Source organism: Rana temporaria, chromosome 11 (assembly GCF_905171775.1).
Source record: "Rana temporaria chromosome 11, aRanTem1.1, whole genome shotgun sequence".
In the NCBI taxonomy this organism is placed as follows: Eukaryota; Metazoa; Chordata; class Amphibia; order Anura; family Ranidae; genus Rana; species Rana temporaria.
This window is the reverse complement of record NC_053499.1, coordinates 51,673,269-51,687,827: the sequence shown is the minus strand read 5'-3', so window position 1 is coordinate 51,687,827 and position 14,559 is coordinate 51,673,269. Positions and strand designations below refer to the sequence as shown.

Below are 14,559 nucleotides of genomic sequence, written 5' to 3'. Positions count from 1 at the left end.
AGCCAAAAAGAGAGCATGTCTTCTTTTTCCTCGACGGCAATGGAGAAATTTGGCTCGCCGAGATCCTCGACAGCCTAACAAGGAACTCGATGAGCAAAACGATGTGTTTCGCCCGTCGAGTTCCTCGGTCGTGTGTACGAGGCCTGACAGTGGGTTCTTTCACAGTTTACTAAAGGCAATTAGACTGTACAATTAGCAAATGAAGTTGCTCCAGAATTTAGTAAGCAAGCAAATCTGCTGGAGTTTTTCTTTCTTTTTTTTCTTGCATGTGATTGGGTATTCTTTGCAACTCTGCAAATCTCTGATTGCAAGCACATCTATAGGTTTTTCATTGTTTTTATGATCAGAGTTTTTCATTTATTTATTGTTGGCTATGATGTCAGATATGTTAATGGTACATAATTATGAGCTGTACAGCCAGAGGACTCAGATAAATGAATAAAACAGGATAAATGACTAAAGCAGGATGTTATGTAATTTTCTTTCCTTCCACCTGTGGTGGAAGGAAAGAAAATTGCTTTGTTCCCCCACCCACCCATTCAGTGTCGATGGGGGAATCCCTCAAATATCGTCATTGTGTTCTGCTGGCAGAGAGCGCAGGGAGCCTTTCTTTCCGGCAGAATACAAAGATCACTGCTGGCAGCTATAGCATGCAATCCAAAAGGCTGGTTATACTGAAGTCAATCTATAAATTGGCTCCAGTACAACCAGTCTGCCCATCGGTGGATTGAATTTCAGCTTGTCCTTGCTGAACTCGTCGAGATTCGATTAATCTATGGCTGGCTTAAGACCCCTTTCACATGGGGCAGTGGAGGTGCGGTGGCGGTATAGAGCCGCTAAAAATAGCGGCGCTATACCGTCGGAATTGCAGTGGTATTCGGGCCGCTAGTGGTGCGGTATTAACCCCCGTTAGCGGCCGAAAAAGGGTTAATAACGCCCGCAATGCGCCTCCTTGTTTTAAAGGGGAAGGAGCGGTGAAGGAGCGGTATACACACCGCTCCTCTCACCGCTAAAAAAGATGCTGCTTGCAGGAGATTTTTTTTCTCTCCTGCCAGCGCATCGCCTCAGTGTGAAAGCCCTTCGAGCTTTCACATTGAGAATGCTGGGCAGGAGTTTTTCAGGCGGTATTTAGGCGCTATTTTTAGCGCTATACCACCTGAAAAATTCCTCAGTGTGAAAGGGGCCTTAGGGAGTCAGACGGTATTGTTGAGAAGAGGAAGCCCAGATAATATGACTTGTTCAAGCTTTGAATAAAGTAGTAAAGGGATAAAACCTCTTCAAGATTGTTTTTTTGCAATCTGTGTATCATTAGAGGAATATCCCTTCACTTACTGTCCCAGGAACAGGTCCCAATGAAAAGATTCTCCCTTACCTCTTGTTCTGAGGACAACTCTAAAATTGTGGATTTCCCCTCACTATCTTGGGGACAGTTGTCACCAGTACAAATAGATCGCTTGTAACTCCCAATTGGGACACAAATAGCAATACAAATCTATCCAAAATGAAATTAATAAATGTTTTCTATAGAGACACATTTATAGATAACAGTTACTGTAAAAGTGTACAGTGAAAGTGAAGTAAAGTTACTGCATTGACACATCTAAAATATATTAATCTGATTTTCAAAATAAAATGGTATTGTATTTTAGAATACATAATGTAATTGTTGTAATATCCAAAAAGCTTGATGTGGCAATGATTATGATCATTTTTGTTTTAAATGTCAGGTGAGATAACCAGCGGTGTAACTGATGACACTTGCTACAAAGTCGTCTGTGATCCAGAATGCAAGACTCAAGTGCAGCATTGGCCTTGTTCAACAACACCTCCGACAAGTAGTCCAAACACATCACTTACTAGTATTCAAACTCCACCTTCAACACAGTCAACAGCCACTACAACACCATCAACTACTCCAAGACAAAGCACAACCACCATTACTAAAATCACAACTTCAACAACTGAAGTTGAGACACCTACTACTGGATGCATACTTGATCGACATTATAAAGTTAGTATATTCTTTTTTATGATTATTCTGTTATGGGAACATACCCCCTAAGTTAGAACATTCGGCTCTGGTTATTTTATTTGCTAAGAACCATTTTTTTTATTTATATAATGACCTATTATTGTAAGTTATAAATGTTGCTGATTTAAAGGCTAAATCTCTTATATTCTTTCAGGATATATTATTTGTCCATTTTCTGTTTAATTGGATTACCTGTCAGTAACCAAATGTCCTAATTCAGGCATTTAGATCCTGGTCCTCATTTATCCAAGGCTTACCTTACATTTACAGAAATATATGTAAATGTATCTCTAAGCTACATTATGGGTCTGAAATGACCTAAGGTAAGGGGCAAACGGCACTGTCTCGTGTAACCCTCTGAAATTCTGTATTTCTCCAGGAAAATGAAGTCTGGTCATTGTGTAACTGCACCAAGGCCCGGTGTTTAGAAAACAACGCAATTGAGATCACGCACATCCCGTGTCAACCACCTTCTAAGATCACGTGTGCCAACGGACGCCCACCAGTACCTGTTCCAGATGAAGACTTATGCTGCTGGCACTGGGAGTGTGAATGTAAGATCTTCTAGTCATGTTAAGCCCCGGTTCACACTGGTCCGACTTGGGATGCAACTTGAGACACTACGGGGGTGATTTTTTAAACAGGAGCATGGTGCAGCTGTGCACAGTAGCCAATCAGTTTCTAACTTCAACTTGTTCAATTAAACTTTAACAAAAAACCTGGAAGCTTTTTGGTTTCTATGCAGAGCTTCAGATTTTGCACTTTCCAGTTTTAGTAATTCAATCCCACAGTGTCGATGACAAGTGAAATCATGTTATGTTCAATGGTGATCTTTCTAATCATTGTGACTCAAGACACTGTGACTTTACACTTACTTTACATTTAAATCAATTGTGAACCACCTCCTAAGATCACGTGTGCCAACGGACCCCAACCAGTACCTGTTCCAGATGAAAACTTATGCTGCTGGTACTGGGAGCTGCAGATTTTGCACTCTCCAGTTTTTGTAAACCAACCCCACAGAGTCGCATGACAAGTGAAATCACATTATATTCAATGGTGATCATTCCAATCAGTTGACTCAAGTCTCGAAAAAAGGTTCCTGCACTACTTTGTGCAATTTCAGCCTCATAGACTTAGTAAAAATAAAAAGCCCTTAGAGCTGCATTTATTATAAAACAGCTAAGTAACAAAACGTCATTATCATACTAGAATTATTTTTTCATGTTTTTGATGTTTTAATCAAAGAGAGTCAGGGAAGCAGAATCTGCTATAGTTGAAACTACCAGTATATTAATAGTTTAGTTGTAAAATAAATGTTTGATATAAATTGTAACAATAAGATATAAAACAACAGTTTAAAATATAAATACAATAGTTAAAAAAATAACTTAAATAGTAACTTAAACTATTAGGCCTCCTTCACACGAGGCGGACGCCATCGCTACATGTCTCCGCTGATCTCCGCTGAGCCGGCGGATGACAAGTCCTTCTCTGCTCACTGAGCGGTGGAGGGGCTTGTGCTGCACCGCTGTCTCCTATGGAGAGATCTGATGAAAATGGACAGCATGTCCGTTTTCATCAGATCTCACCCGATCCGCCATGAACGGATGGGGACATATCGCCATACGTCTGATTTTGGCGGATCCGGTCGGATGTCAGCGGACATGTCCCTGCTGACATCCGACTCTCCATAGGATTGCATGGAGCGGTCGTTCAGGTCCGCCGACAAAACTGAGAGGCGGACCTGAACGGTCCAACCGTGTGAAAGGGGCCTTATAGTTTTGTTTATTTTATGGCTCACTGGTAAGTGTGAAAATGTTTGAAAGGATTGCTTAATTCTGTGGCATATTAAAGTGTAACTATAGGCAAAACCTTTGTTTTGTCTTATAAAGTATAGAATACAGTAGAGGAGGGTTAAAACCTTTTCTGTTATAGTCCCATTGGGGAGATTTACTGCGACTTCTTATTCCAGTGCCGCAATTTCATTTTAGACATGTGTCCCCGATGGAAGAATCCTCTTTACCTCCTGTTCCAGTTCCATCTGTAAAACTTGGACTTCCCATGACTTTTTGTCTGGTGACAGTAGTCACCAGGACAAACAAAATGGTACATCTACCCTATAGGGACCCAGACTGCAACAAAAAGCCCAACAGAGGTTTTACCCATTCCCTACTCTATCCAAACTTACAAAAAAAAGTAGTTTTCCGGTTTAGTTATACTTTTATTATAAAACACAGGTAGTCAGTCCATCAACCACACATAGTAAAAAAGGACTTCCGTATCATGTTTGCAATCGGCACATCCTGCTTGCAAATTACTTTGGCACGGATAAAACCTTTTACTGCAGAAGAATTAGGTGTGTCAGACATAAGTTAAATAAAAAAAAGACTGTGATATGAAATGTGAGATATCCCTCCTGGCTCTGTGGCCTGTCTTCGAGAGTTTCTTTTGTCTGTATCTTTATCTTCTTCCAGCCATTTTCTAAATTCCATTTTAAATCACATGTTCCACAGCTACAGCTTTGTCAAAGCAAAATGGCAAAAATAAGCTTTCCAACTAACAAAACAGGGCTTGGTAGCAATGAGCATCATGGACCTCTGTCAGAATGAACCTGCAGTTTATTAAAAAGAAAAAAAAAATCTTCAAATATTAATTTCAGACAATGCTTATTAAAGCATGTGATAGGGTGTCAATTTTATATGAGTAGTCAGAAATAGACAGTGATCTGACATGACTAAAATGATATCTTACTATTAATTGTTTGCTGTTTTTCTGATGTGAAGTTACTGAACTAATTAGCCCCATGCATATCCGGACCTAATTTAAATGGTAGTAGCATGTAGCAAGTCTCAAAACAGATGTAAACCCTAACTACATAACATTTAGTTTGTCTTGTTTTTTTTTTCATTAAATTTGTTTTTCATTTTTTGAATCCTTTTTCTATCATAGTGCTGCTAATGTCCTCCCGTCCTCCACCCGATTAGTGCTCTCAGCCAAGGGCAGAGAGTGTTGATTGGAGTGTTCTGGCGAGGGGGCGGCCCCCCTGTCAGAACACAACAGCTCAGCGGATGGTTAGTACAGTGGCTGCGTCCAGAGCTGACTGTTTTTTTCAACCCACTCTGTTGTACAAAAAAACTTGTAGCGTGTACCAGGCTTTAGATGAAAATGTATGACTCAGGGGTGAAAGTTTCGTGAATCTTGGTTAAAAACAGTGATACGTAGACCCCTAAGCTTTGTGTTATGAAAGTTAAATGTATTTCTTAAATCTGGCTAATAAGTAATGTATTTATTGGCGTATAACACTCACTTTTTTACCCTGAAAATAGAGGGTAAACTGTGCCTACGTGTTATACGCAGGGGGCTGTGGAATTTATTTTTCCTGAAACCTCCCTCTTAAAGTTAGGGTGTGTGTTATACACCGATAAATACGGTAATCTTTGATTGTGCTAAGCAGCTTTAATGAGAAATATACATTTTGTTTTCCAGGTGTTTGTTCAGGATGGGGTGATCATTATAGCACCTTTGATGGGACATATTACAATTTTCAAGGCAACTGCACATATGCTTTGGTGGAGGAGATAGAAAAGAAGACAGATAATTTCGGTATTTATGTTGATAACTTTGACTGTGGATCAACAGATCGTGTCTCCTGTAGTCGTAATGTTATCATCCGATATGAAACTCAGGAAATCCAAATGAAAAAGAAGAGCTTGCCACATACCAATGTCCAGGTAAGATCATGTACAAATATAGAACAGGGGAGATTTACTGGTGTACCCCGAATCTCATGCAGCTGTGCATAGTAACCCATCAGTTTCTAACTTCAGCGTGTTCAATTAAGCTTTGACAATAAAATCTGAAAGTTACGTTTTTTTCTATGCACAGTTGCACCACATTCCATGTGCACCAGTTTTAGTAAATCTCCTTGCTGTTTCGTAGTATAGACAGTTGGAATGAAAGCCTTTTTTTTAGGTAGTTTGTTTTCACAGAGCTGTTCAGGTTTTAACCTTGCTCCAACCAGCTTTATTATTTTTGTATCATGAAACAAACATAGGCAGTATTTGCAATGAAAACTGAACAGTTTACAAGATTTAAATGGAGTGTTCATATACTTTTTGGCCATATAATATATACACCTCCATTTTGTACAATTCAACAGAACCCACTGGGGCTATTTATTCTAATTTAGTGAAAATTGAAAACGGTCTCTCTTTTTTGCAGGTTGCTATAAATGGTGAAGTTGTTGGTGTGCCCTATAAGAAATACGGAGTAAACATTTATAAAGTTGGTATTAATCATATTGTGGAAATTCCTGAGTTGAAGACTAATGTCACTTTCAATGGGGAGGATTTCTCTGTGAAAGTACCATCTAATGTTTTCACAAAAAACACACAGGGACAGTGCGGTAAGCTTTGTGACCTGATTATTCAATCTTTGATTTTTATGGTATTTCATATAACAATTACTGTGAAATATGTGAAAGAAAATGTATTTGAGGACATTGTTTTGCTTTTGGGAATTAGTTGGATACATTTTTATTTGCATTTGTCCTTTTCACTTTTTGTTTGGACCAATGAAAGGTATATGAAAGAAAGCAAAAGTTGCATGTGATCTTGTGGTTCTCAGGCTGTTTATCATCATGATCCGGGGAGGATCTCCTGGCAGAGTACAGAATCATTGTGGTCACATGATCAGGAACCACACATACAGTAGTGGGTCTCTGTCCTGTTTCTATGACCTGAGGCTGGTATAAAACACAGTTGATGTCATAAAAACTGGACTTAGCCTACAGCTGAGCACTCCAGTTAGAGTTCTTACCACATTAACTGGGTTTCTACCAAGTATCTATGTGTGGTTCCTGATCATGTGACCACCATGATTTGTCATCCTTTTTTTCACATATGCTTTGTCTTCTGTGTGAGTGCTTAGTTTTCTTAGTGTTGGGGCCAGGCTGAATTTTATATACTTGTGTCCTCAATATAAGTTCAGTAGCCAATCTATGTGGGTACCAGACATGTGATCATCAATATTAGCCAATGTGGGACAAACTTTAGCTCTGCCTGAAGTTCTGTGTTCCTTTTCTCCATTATGCAGACACTGAGTAGAGCTCTGAATGCCCATCCAGCTCTTCACAAAATTGACTTATGGTCGCTAAATTGGATAGCAATTTTACTGACCAAGAAAATCAGCAGGGAGTGAGTTGGTATTTGCATAATTGGGTGCCCTGGGTTCTGGTGAAGACAGATGTCTGCTAATGTACTCAAATAGAAGTAAACTTATTTCCCCATATTAAGGTACCTGAAGGATTACTGTAGGGCCCCTTGGCACTTGTCTGGTGATTTGTTACCATGCCATCAGGTAAGGCAGCCCATTCATTTGGTTTATGATTAGTTGATTATTGATTATCTAGTGTAGTGTTTCCCAACTCCAGTCCTCAAGGCACACCAACAGGTCATGTTTTCAGGATTTTCCTCAGATGAAACGGCTGTAGTAATTACTAAGGCAGTGAAACTGATCAAATCACCTGTGCAAAATAATGGAAAGCCTGAAAACATGACCTGTTGGTGTGCCTTGAGGACTGGAGTTGGGAAACACTGATCTAGTGCTCTGTTGTATAGTTTAGTAGTCTTGTATACTTTATATAAGGACTGGATGACAGAGTACACATAATTACAGAAAATTTATAATAAAGGATGGACATACAGATGCAGTTATGAATGCTTAAATCCTGCAACCAGCTTTATTTGTTATTTCGTTCATATTCAGGTACTTGCAGTAATGACCAAACAGATGACTGCAGAACAAGCAGTGGAGAGATTGTTTCAAGCTGCGCAGCTATGGCTGACACATGGATTGTGCATGACTCAAATAAACCCACATGTGATCAGCATAAGCCTACACGACCCCCTCCAACCACTGAGCCCTCTGTTGTTTGCCCTTCATCACCAATGTGTGACCTCATGATGGGACCGTAAGCATTTACAGTCTTCAATTCTGTTTGTAGAGGTGTCAGAAGAAATGTTTGTTTTTCCTCCAAGTGTATTGCTAATATACCTACATACTCTACAGATGCCATATGACAATCTTAGATTTCACATCACTTTCTGTTCCAAGGACAGTGGTCTCCTGATAAATTAATCTACCCAAGGGACTCTTATGCCACGTACGCACGATCGGTTCATCCGATGAAAACGGACCGATTTCTGATATCTGATGAAGCTGACTTTCATCAGTCTTGCCTACACACCATCAGTTAAAAATCCGATCGTGTCCAACGTGGTGACGTAAAACACAACAACATGCTGAGAAAAATGAAGTTCAATGCTTCCGAGCATGCGTCGACTTGATTCTGAGCATGCGTGGATTTTTGATCGATGGATTTCCCCACAGACGATCGTTTCCTTCTATTGGTTTTTTAACCAGCAGGAAATTTTTAAACGGGTTCTATTTTCTTTCTCTGATGGGAAAAAAAACGATGGGGCCCACACACGATCGGTTCGTCCAATGAAAATGGTCCATCGGACCGTTTTCATCAGACGAACAGATCATGTGTACAGGGCATTAGAAATTAGATTTGTTTTTTTGTTTTTTAATGTAAGTTTTAAAGTTTACTGCACTACTAAAGTGACCCTTTGCACTTTGCCCCCTCAGTATGTCTGTATAAGGATGATCAGCGATTCTTTGGAATAAGATGATTTTAAAATAAGCTTTTAAACTTAAATTATTTGTTAAAAATAATAATAATCAAATCCTTTAGGACGTAAGCTAGTAGGAAGGTAGGAGGGTCCAGAGCAACTCAGCAATAAAGACTGTTTCTTAATTTAAAAAAAGCTGAAAACTGAAAGCAACTGCAGACTTTGTACTTTTCAGCCAGTGGTCACGGCATAGTTGAAACAATTAAGCTTTATGAATAGAGCCTAGCACTAAAGTCCCTGCCTCCCCCCATACTCATTAGCAAATTGATTACTAATAAGTATTGCTGTTCTAATATTTTGTCTCAGTCATTTATCTGATAAGGATCCATGCTCCATGCATAAATTTAAAATTTTGATCCTAGAGAGACCAACAATACAGTGCTATAGTCTGGATTTACCTTTAGGTATTTATTGCCTGTAAGCAGACAAAAACAAGAAATAAATTTCCCTTTCATAGTTATAAAAAAATGATATACTGGTCAATTAGAATGTAATTGTATTTCTTTTTCTTGTGTTCCTTCTCCCTTAAAAGAATTTTCCAGAAATGCCATGAGATAGTCCCACCAAATGATTACTACAAGGCCTGTGTTTCTGATAGCTGCCATGGCGCCAGCTCCAACATGCCATGCAACAGTTTGCAGCACTATGCTCTACTCTGCGGAGATCATGGAATTTGTATTGACTGGAGAAGTCAAGCTTCTGAATGTCGTAAGTTTAATATTGAATACTTTATTTTAATGATTTGTTATACTCAGATATGAACTTAAAACACTGAACATAATTGTGAGGTTCAAAAATAAGGTAGATTCTGGTGCCTCAATTATTACATAAAAAGGTATTTACCTTCCTTTTATATCACAAGAATATCAACAAAGATTTGATTGCTGCATGTTGTAGACAAAATACAATAACATGTTTTTACAGGGTAGGAATTTTAGAAATACGCAACAGGTGGTAGGGGGTACATAAATCAGATGCCTCTCTGATGTACTTGTATCTCTTCCATCCATAATAATGAGTTTGTGATAAACGATTTTGCAAAATATATTAAGTTTTGCTGTCGCTTTATGCAAAGATCCCTCCTGCAACATTTTTGCATGCATTCTTTGTTATTAAGTTATTGTTTACTTTTGTTATTTGTCTTTACTTCATTTAGGCCCACTTGCTAAATGAATAGTGCTACTCCTGAATTATTGGAAGTGTAGGGGGGGGGGGCATATTAAAATAAAGATGCTAATTGTTCACACATAACAGTAATAATAACAGTCCAATTCTGGTCCAACTTTCAAACATTTGACTTGATCAACCACAGACATCTTCAATATGTTATTGCTTTTTATTCAGCCATGAAGTGTCCATCTCACCAAGTCTACAATGCCTGTGGTTCAGCTGTTCCGAGAACTTGCCAGTCCACGTAAGTGTCTATATACTACACTGCATGCTTAGTAAACCTACAATCATTGTGCAATGATGATGAGCTTGGATTTTTATAAGACTATTGTCATTAAATTGCAATATTGATGATTGTGGCTAACAGAATTGAAAGGTGTTAGACTGATGCTAGCATGACAGAGGAAACTAAAGGTTAAGCAAGGTTCTAGGCCAGATATTACTGAATCAATGCAAATAGGTCCAGAACTAAAGTACACATGGAATAGACAATCAAGAATGATTAGTGTTGTCAACTGATGGCAGATGATTACTGTGGAGCTGCAGGGGATTGAAAGAATCTGGTCTTTTTGAGAGTTGCTAAAGGGGTAGATCAGGCATTGTTAACTGGGGGACTGCAGATCTGGGCTGAGTCAATGTCCTATCTGGACCATCACAGTCCTGCTATTTCCCATAGACATCACTGCCGCCACTGTCATTCTCACAGAACTGAAGATGCGAGGCGGGACATGTTCCCCGGCCACAGAGATGTGAACCTAGTCTAAGAGGACAAGGGGCTGTGATATGATATATCTGACTCATAGCACGAACATGCAAGTTGGACCTCTGCTAAATAAAAATTTTACTTACTGGACCTCCGTAAATTTTAATTCAATACCTCTAGGGTAGATTTTGCAGTGCAAGCAACTTCCTTTTAAATATATGTTGCGATTGCTAAGCTGACAGTTACTACAAACAAGTAACAAGTAAAAAAAACAACCAGGTACATTAAAGAATGGGGATGATGACACAAGTGACACTCAAGCAAGACAAGACAGAGTTAGCTAAATGGCTACCACACAGAGAATGTGAGACAATAAACAGCACAAACAAAACCCAGAGGGAGGCATGAGACACCAAAGTAATGATCTAGATCACAGGGTCCTGGGGAACTAAAGAAAAGGATGAGAACAAGGAGGAAGATGGCAATCAAAAACCAAGGTAAAAATATCTGACAGAGAAAATACAGATGTCCCCTGAAGTAGTAGAAAAGGTATAGATACCCAGGAGGTTTTTGGGAGATCAGAAAAATGGGAGTATCAGACAGCACAAAGTGGTGATATAATAATGTACGTACACAGACAAGTGAAGATACTTAAACACAGTTGTTAAAAGAACAGAATTTAACAGATTCTAGGTTAAAACTTCTTAAGGATGCATAACCACCATGCCTTATTAATGTACTTAGAAAACTTGAAAGGGTTTAAACAATCTTCAGCTAAAGATTGTTCTTCAAATATTTGCAACGATATAGAAAATTAGGTTTTTGAGTTGAAGTTATGGGCTATGCCATCCATTTTGTTGCAGTGCAAGTTTTCTATATGTTTATGACACTATAGCATTACTGCCAAATAAATATTTTTTCTGCTATTTATATGAAATCATTATGTTAATTTAAATAAACACAATCATATATGTACGAATTGTGTTATGGTGCCATTCTTTTGAATGGAACCTTAATGTACTAAAGTGCGATGCAATGGACCAATGCACACAACTATTAATTGAATCCTAATACATGTTATTTTCCAGTCCAGAGGAACAATCAATAATGGAGAGTGATAAACGTGTGACTGAAGGGTGTTTCTGCCCTGTGGGTACAATGCCATTCAGCCCTGCATTGGATGTTTGTGTATCTACCTGTGGTAAGTAGCCATGTTCTGTCAAAGGGCATCTAAATTCCTAATAACAATGCTGTATATATACAAAATGAGGGTGAAATATCCTCTTAGATACCAGAAACGTTCTATAATATTATGAATATCTAAGACTACCTCGCCCAGAGGGTAACAACACTGCAGTGTAGTTTCACTGCAGAAGGAACAGTTTTGTCTTCTTATTAAAAGGAAAATGATGGAGCTACTGGCATGATCAACAGATAAAAAAAATAATGCTACAGGGGAGGACTCAGAAAAATAAAAACTGCTGTGCTAAGGATAGTGACAGACTTCCTCATATACCGGTATGTCATATTTAATATTGCCCGCAGTTACAATTTGAGCATTATGCCCTCACCCATTCTTCTAATATTAACCTTCCCTTCACTACCCCACTATGTCCACCAAACTGATGTAAAAAAGCTCTCTTTAAGCCCCAAATTGTACTTGTAGGAGCTACACAGGGTTAAGGACTCCTGCCCCACAAGACAACTCTCGGGCTTGGCAATCAGGTTAGGTATTATGGTACAAAGGGGATGAGTCTAATGCTCCCCCATACCCAGACGTGCCAGCTCTAAAGGATGAACATAGCAGTGGGAGAGCAATGGTAAGTTTAAGCAGTAGGGGCCCAATTAAAAAAAGCTGTTGATTTGCCTAGCTTGCCATCCCTCACAAAACATACAGTCTATATATATTTTATAAAGCATGCTCTTATTATTCAGAGAGACATATCTGCAGGTCCATCCAGAGATGCTATGGAAGCATTGCTGAATTATGTAAAGTAATTATTTAGCCCAGTAGTGGTATTTTGTATAACGTTAATAGCTCATTTAATTACTGCATCCACTGTCTGTTTTGTGCATAATGTTCCTCAGCTAAGTTGCTTCCAGTCGGTGAAAGCAATAGACTGTGTTATTCATGTATAAAAGCTACATGGAAAATTGGAAGTTATACTTATGACAGCCAATCAGATGTTTATTTTGATATCATAACCTTCACTGGGTAGCTATCATTGGTTGCTAAAAAGCAACAAACCTACCTATGCATTCTCTGTATTTGGTCACAATTATTACAATAAGAAGGTATAGTAAGCACCTAATGTCAAGTACCAGTAAGTATGATACATTACATGGACAAATTGGAGTATTCACAGAGGGTATATTATAGTGGACAGATGGTTCCCTGACATAATTTTACACAGAAGTAAACATTAGGAAATCGTTTTTCCCCGGCCTCCTTTTATTACTGAATAGTCACTTTGACAGAAGGCATGATCATAGATTTAACACTGTCTTTCTTTCAGGATGTGTTGGACCTGACAGGATACCACGGGAGGTATGTCCTAGTATGGATTACACTTTCTGTCTTCTGCTTTTCTGATATCAGCACTAACGCCTACACTGCTTGTATTGCACAGTGCCAAAGCTGCCTGCACATTCTCTTTATTCCCATCATATTGCTGTCTAACATTAAAGTAGACGTTTTTTATTTTATTTTGGTTAGCGTAAGAGAGGGTTATATAATCCCTGTAAGTTTTCTTGTCATCTGTGTCTCATTGGAAGAGATATACCTTCACTTCCTGTCCCATAGTCAAACAGGAAATCCCTGAAAATTAAGGAAATCTCTTGGGGCCCACAGGAAACCATAACTAGTGTCCCTATTGTAAGATTTCTCCTCTATTACTTCTTTGGCAACAACCCAAAATTTGGGATTTCTTTTTACGTTCACTTTCAATAATAATCATAAACAGGACAAATCGAGAGGGTGAATCTCCCTAATGGGGGCACAGATAGCAATAAAAACCTAATAGGTGTTCTGATCCATCTCCACTCTGTACAATACTTTAAAAAAAAGTGGCGTTATACATTTTTTTTTATCTTGATGCTTTTGATGCATTAAGATAAAAAGCCTTCTGTGTGTAGCAGCCCCCCTAATAATTACCTGAGGTCCCTCTCTGTCCAACGATGTCCACAAGTGTCTCAGCTGTCTAACAATCTCTCTTCTGATTGGCTGAGACACAGCAGCGGCGCAATCAAAGTCAGTCAGACAATCAGGAGACAGAGGGGGAGGGGTCAGGCCGCAGCTCTATGTCTGAATGGACACAGGGAGCCAGGACTTGGCTTGGGTGCCCCCATAGCAAGCTACTTGCTGTGGGGGCACTCAACAGGAGGGAGGGGCCAGAAGAGCCGAAGTTGTACTGGAGAAGAGGAGGATCCGAGCAGGTAAATTTAACATGTTTGTTATTTTTATTGAAACGAAAACAAGACTTTACAATCACTTTAACCCTGGGTGATTGAGGGAACAATACCCTATCTAGTCTGTTCTGCTACAATTGAATAGTTGAGAGGTATTCATTATATTTAAAATTAAAATAATATATTCTTTATATTCCAGTTTTTGTTTCCAGTTCTATTCTGCTTTGCTTTTTGATTGCCAAAAAATAGAAGCTTATTAGTAAAAAAAATATAGTCCTACTAGTTAGGCTAGAGATAATTAATTTGATTTAAAGCTGTATTTCTGTATGTGTGGGAATTTAAGATTGAGAGTTCTCTTGTTGCATTTATTCTACCTAAAATGGAAACAATATGCTGTAGAGGGCTAATTACTTTTGTGCTCACATCTCAATCGAATTGAGGCCTGAAGAAAATAAATGTGGGAAGTACAGCTCGTTTGAAGCTCATCATTTCATTGCTCTTGTATACAACTACTCTACAATAGATACAATCAGAATTCTGTTTTTATC

The 14,559-nt window shown here is 38.8% G+C and overlaps 1 protein-coding gene across 1 annotated transcript in view; it reads left to right on the top strand.

Moving 5' to 3' along the window:
* LOC120916764 (mucin-2-like) overlaps positions 1-14,559 on the top strand; it is a 63,328-nt gene that overhangs the window by 32,079 nt on the left and 16,690 nt on the right. The window contains exons 9-17 of the mRNA XM_040327699.1: positions 1,728-2,011; positions 2,412-2,586; positions 5,522-5,766; positions 6,257-6,440; positions 7,802-8,006; positions 9,263-9,438; positions 10,075-10,144; positions 11,692-11,804; positions 13,120-13,151. Coding sequence (XP_040183633.1) covers positions 1,728-2,011; positions 2,412-2,586; positions 5,522-5,766; positions 6,257-6,440; positions 7,802-8,006; positions 9,263-9,438; positions 10,075-10,144; positions 11,692-11,804; positions 13,120-13,151 — 1,484 coding nt within the window. The remainder of the gene's footprint in view (positions 1-1,727; positions 2,012-2,411; positions 2,587-5,521; positions 5,767-6,256; positions 6,441-7,801; positions 8,007-9,262; positions 9,439-10,074; positions 10,145-11,691; positions 11,805-13,119; positions 13,152-14,559) is intronic.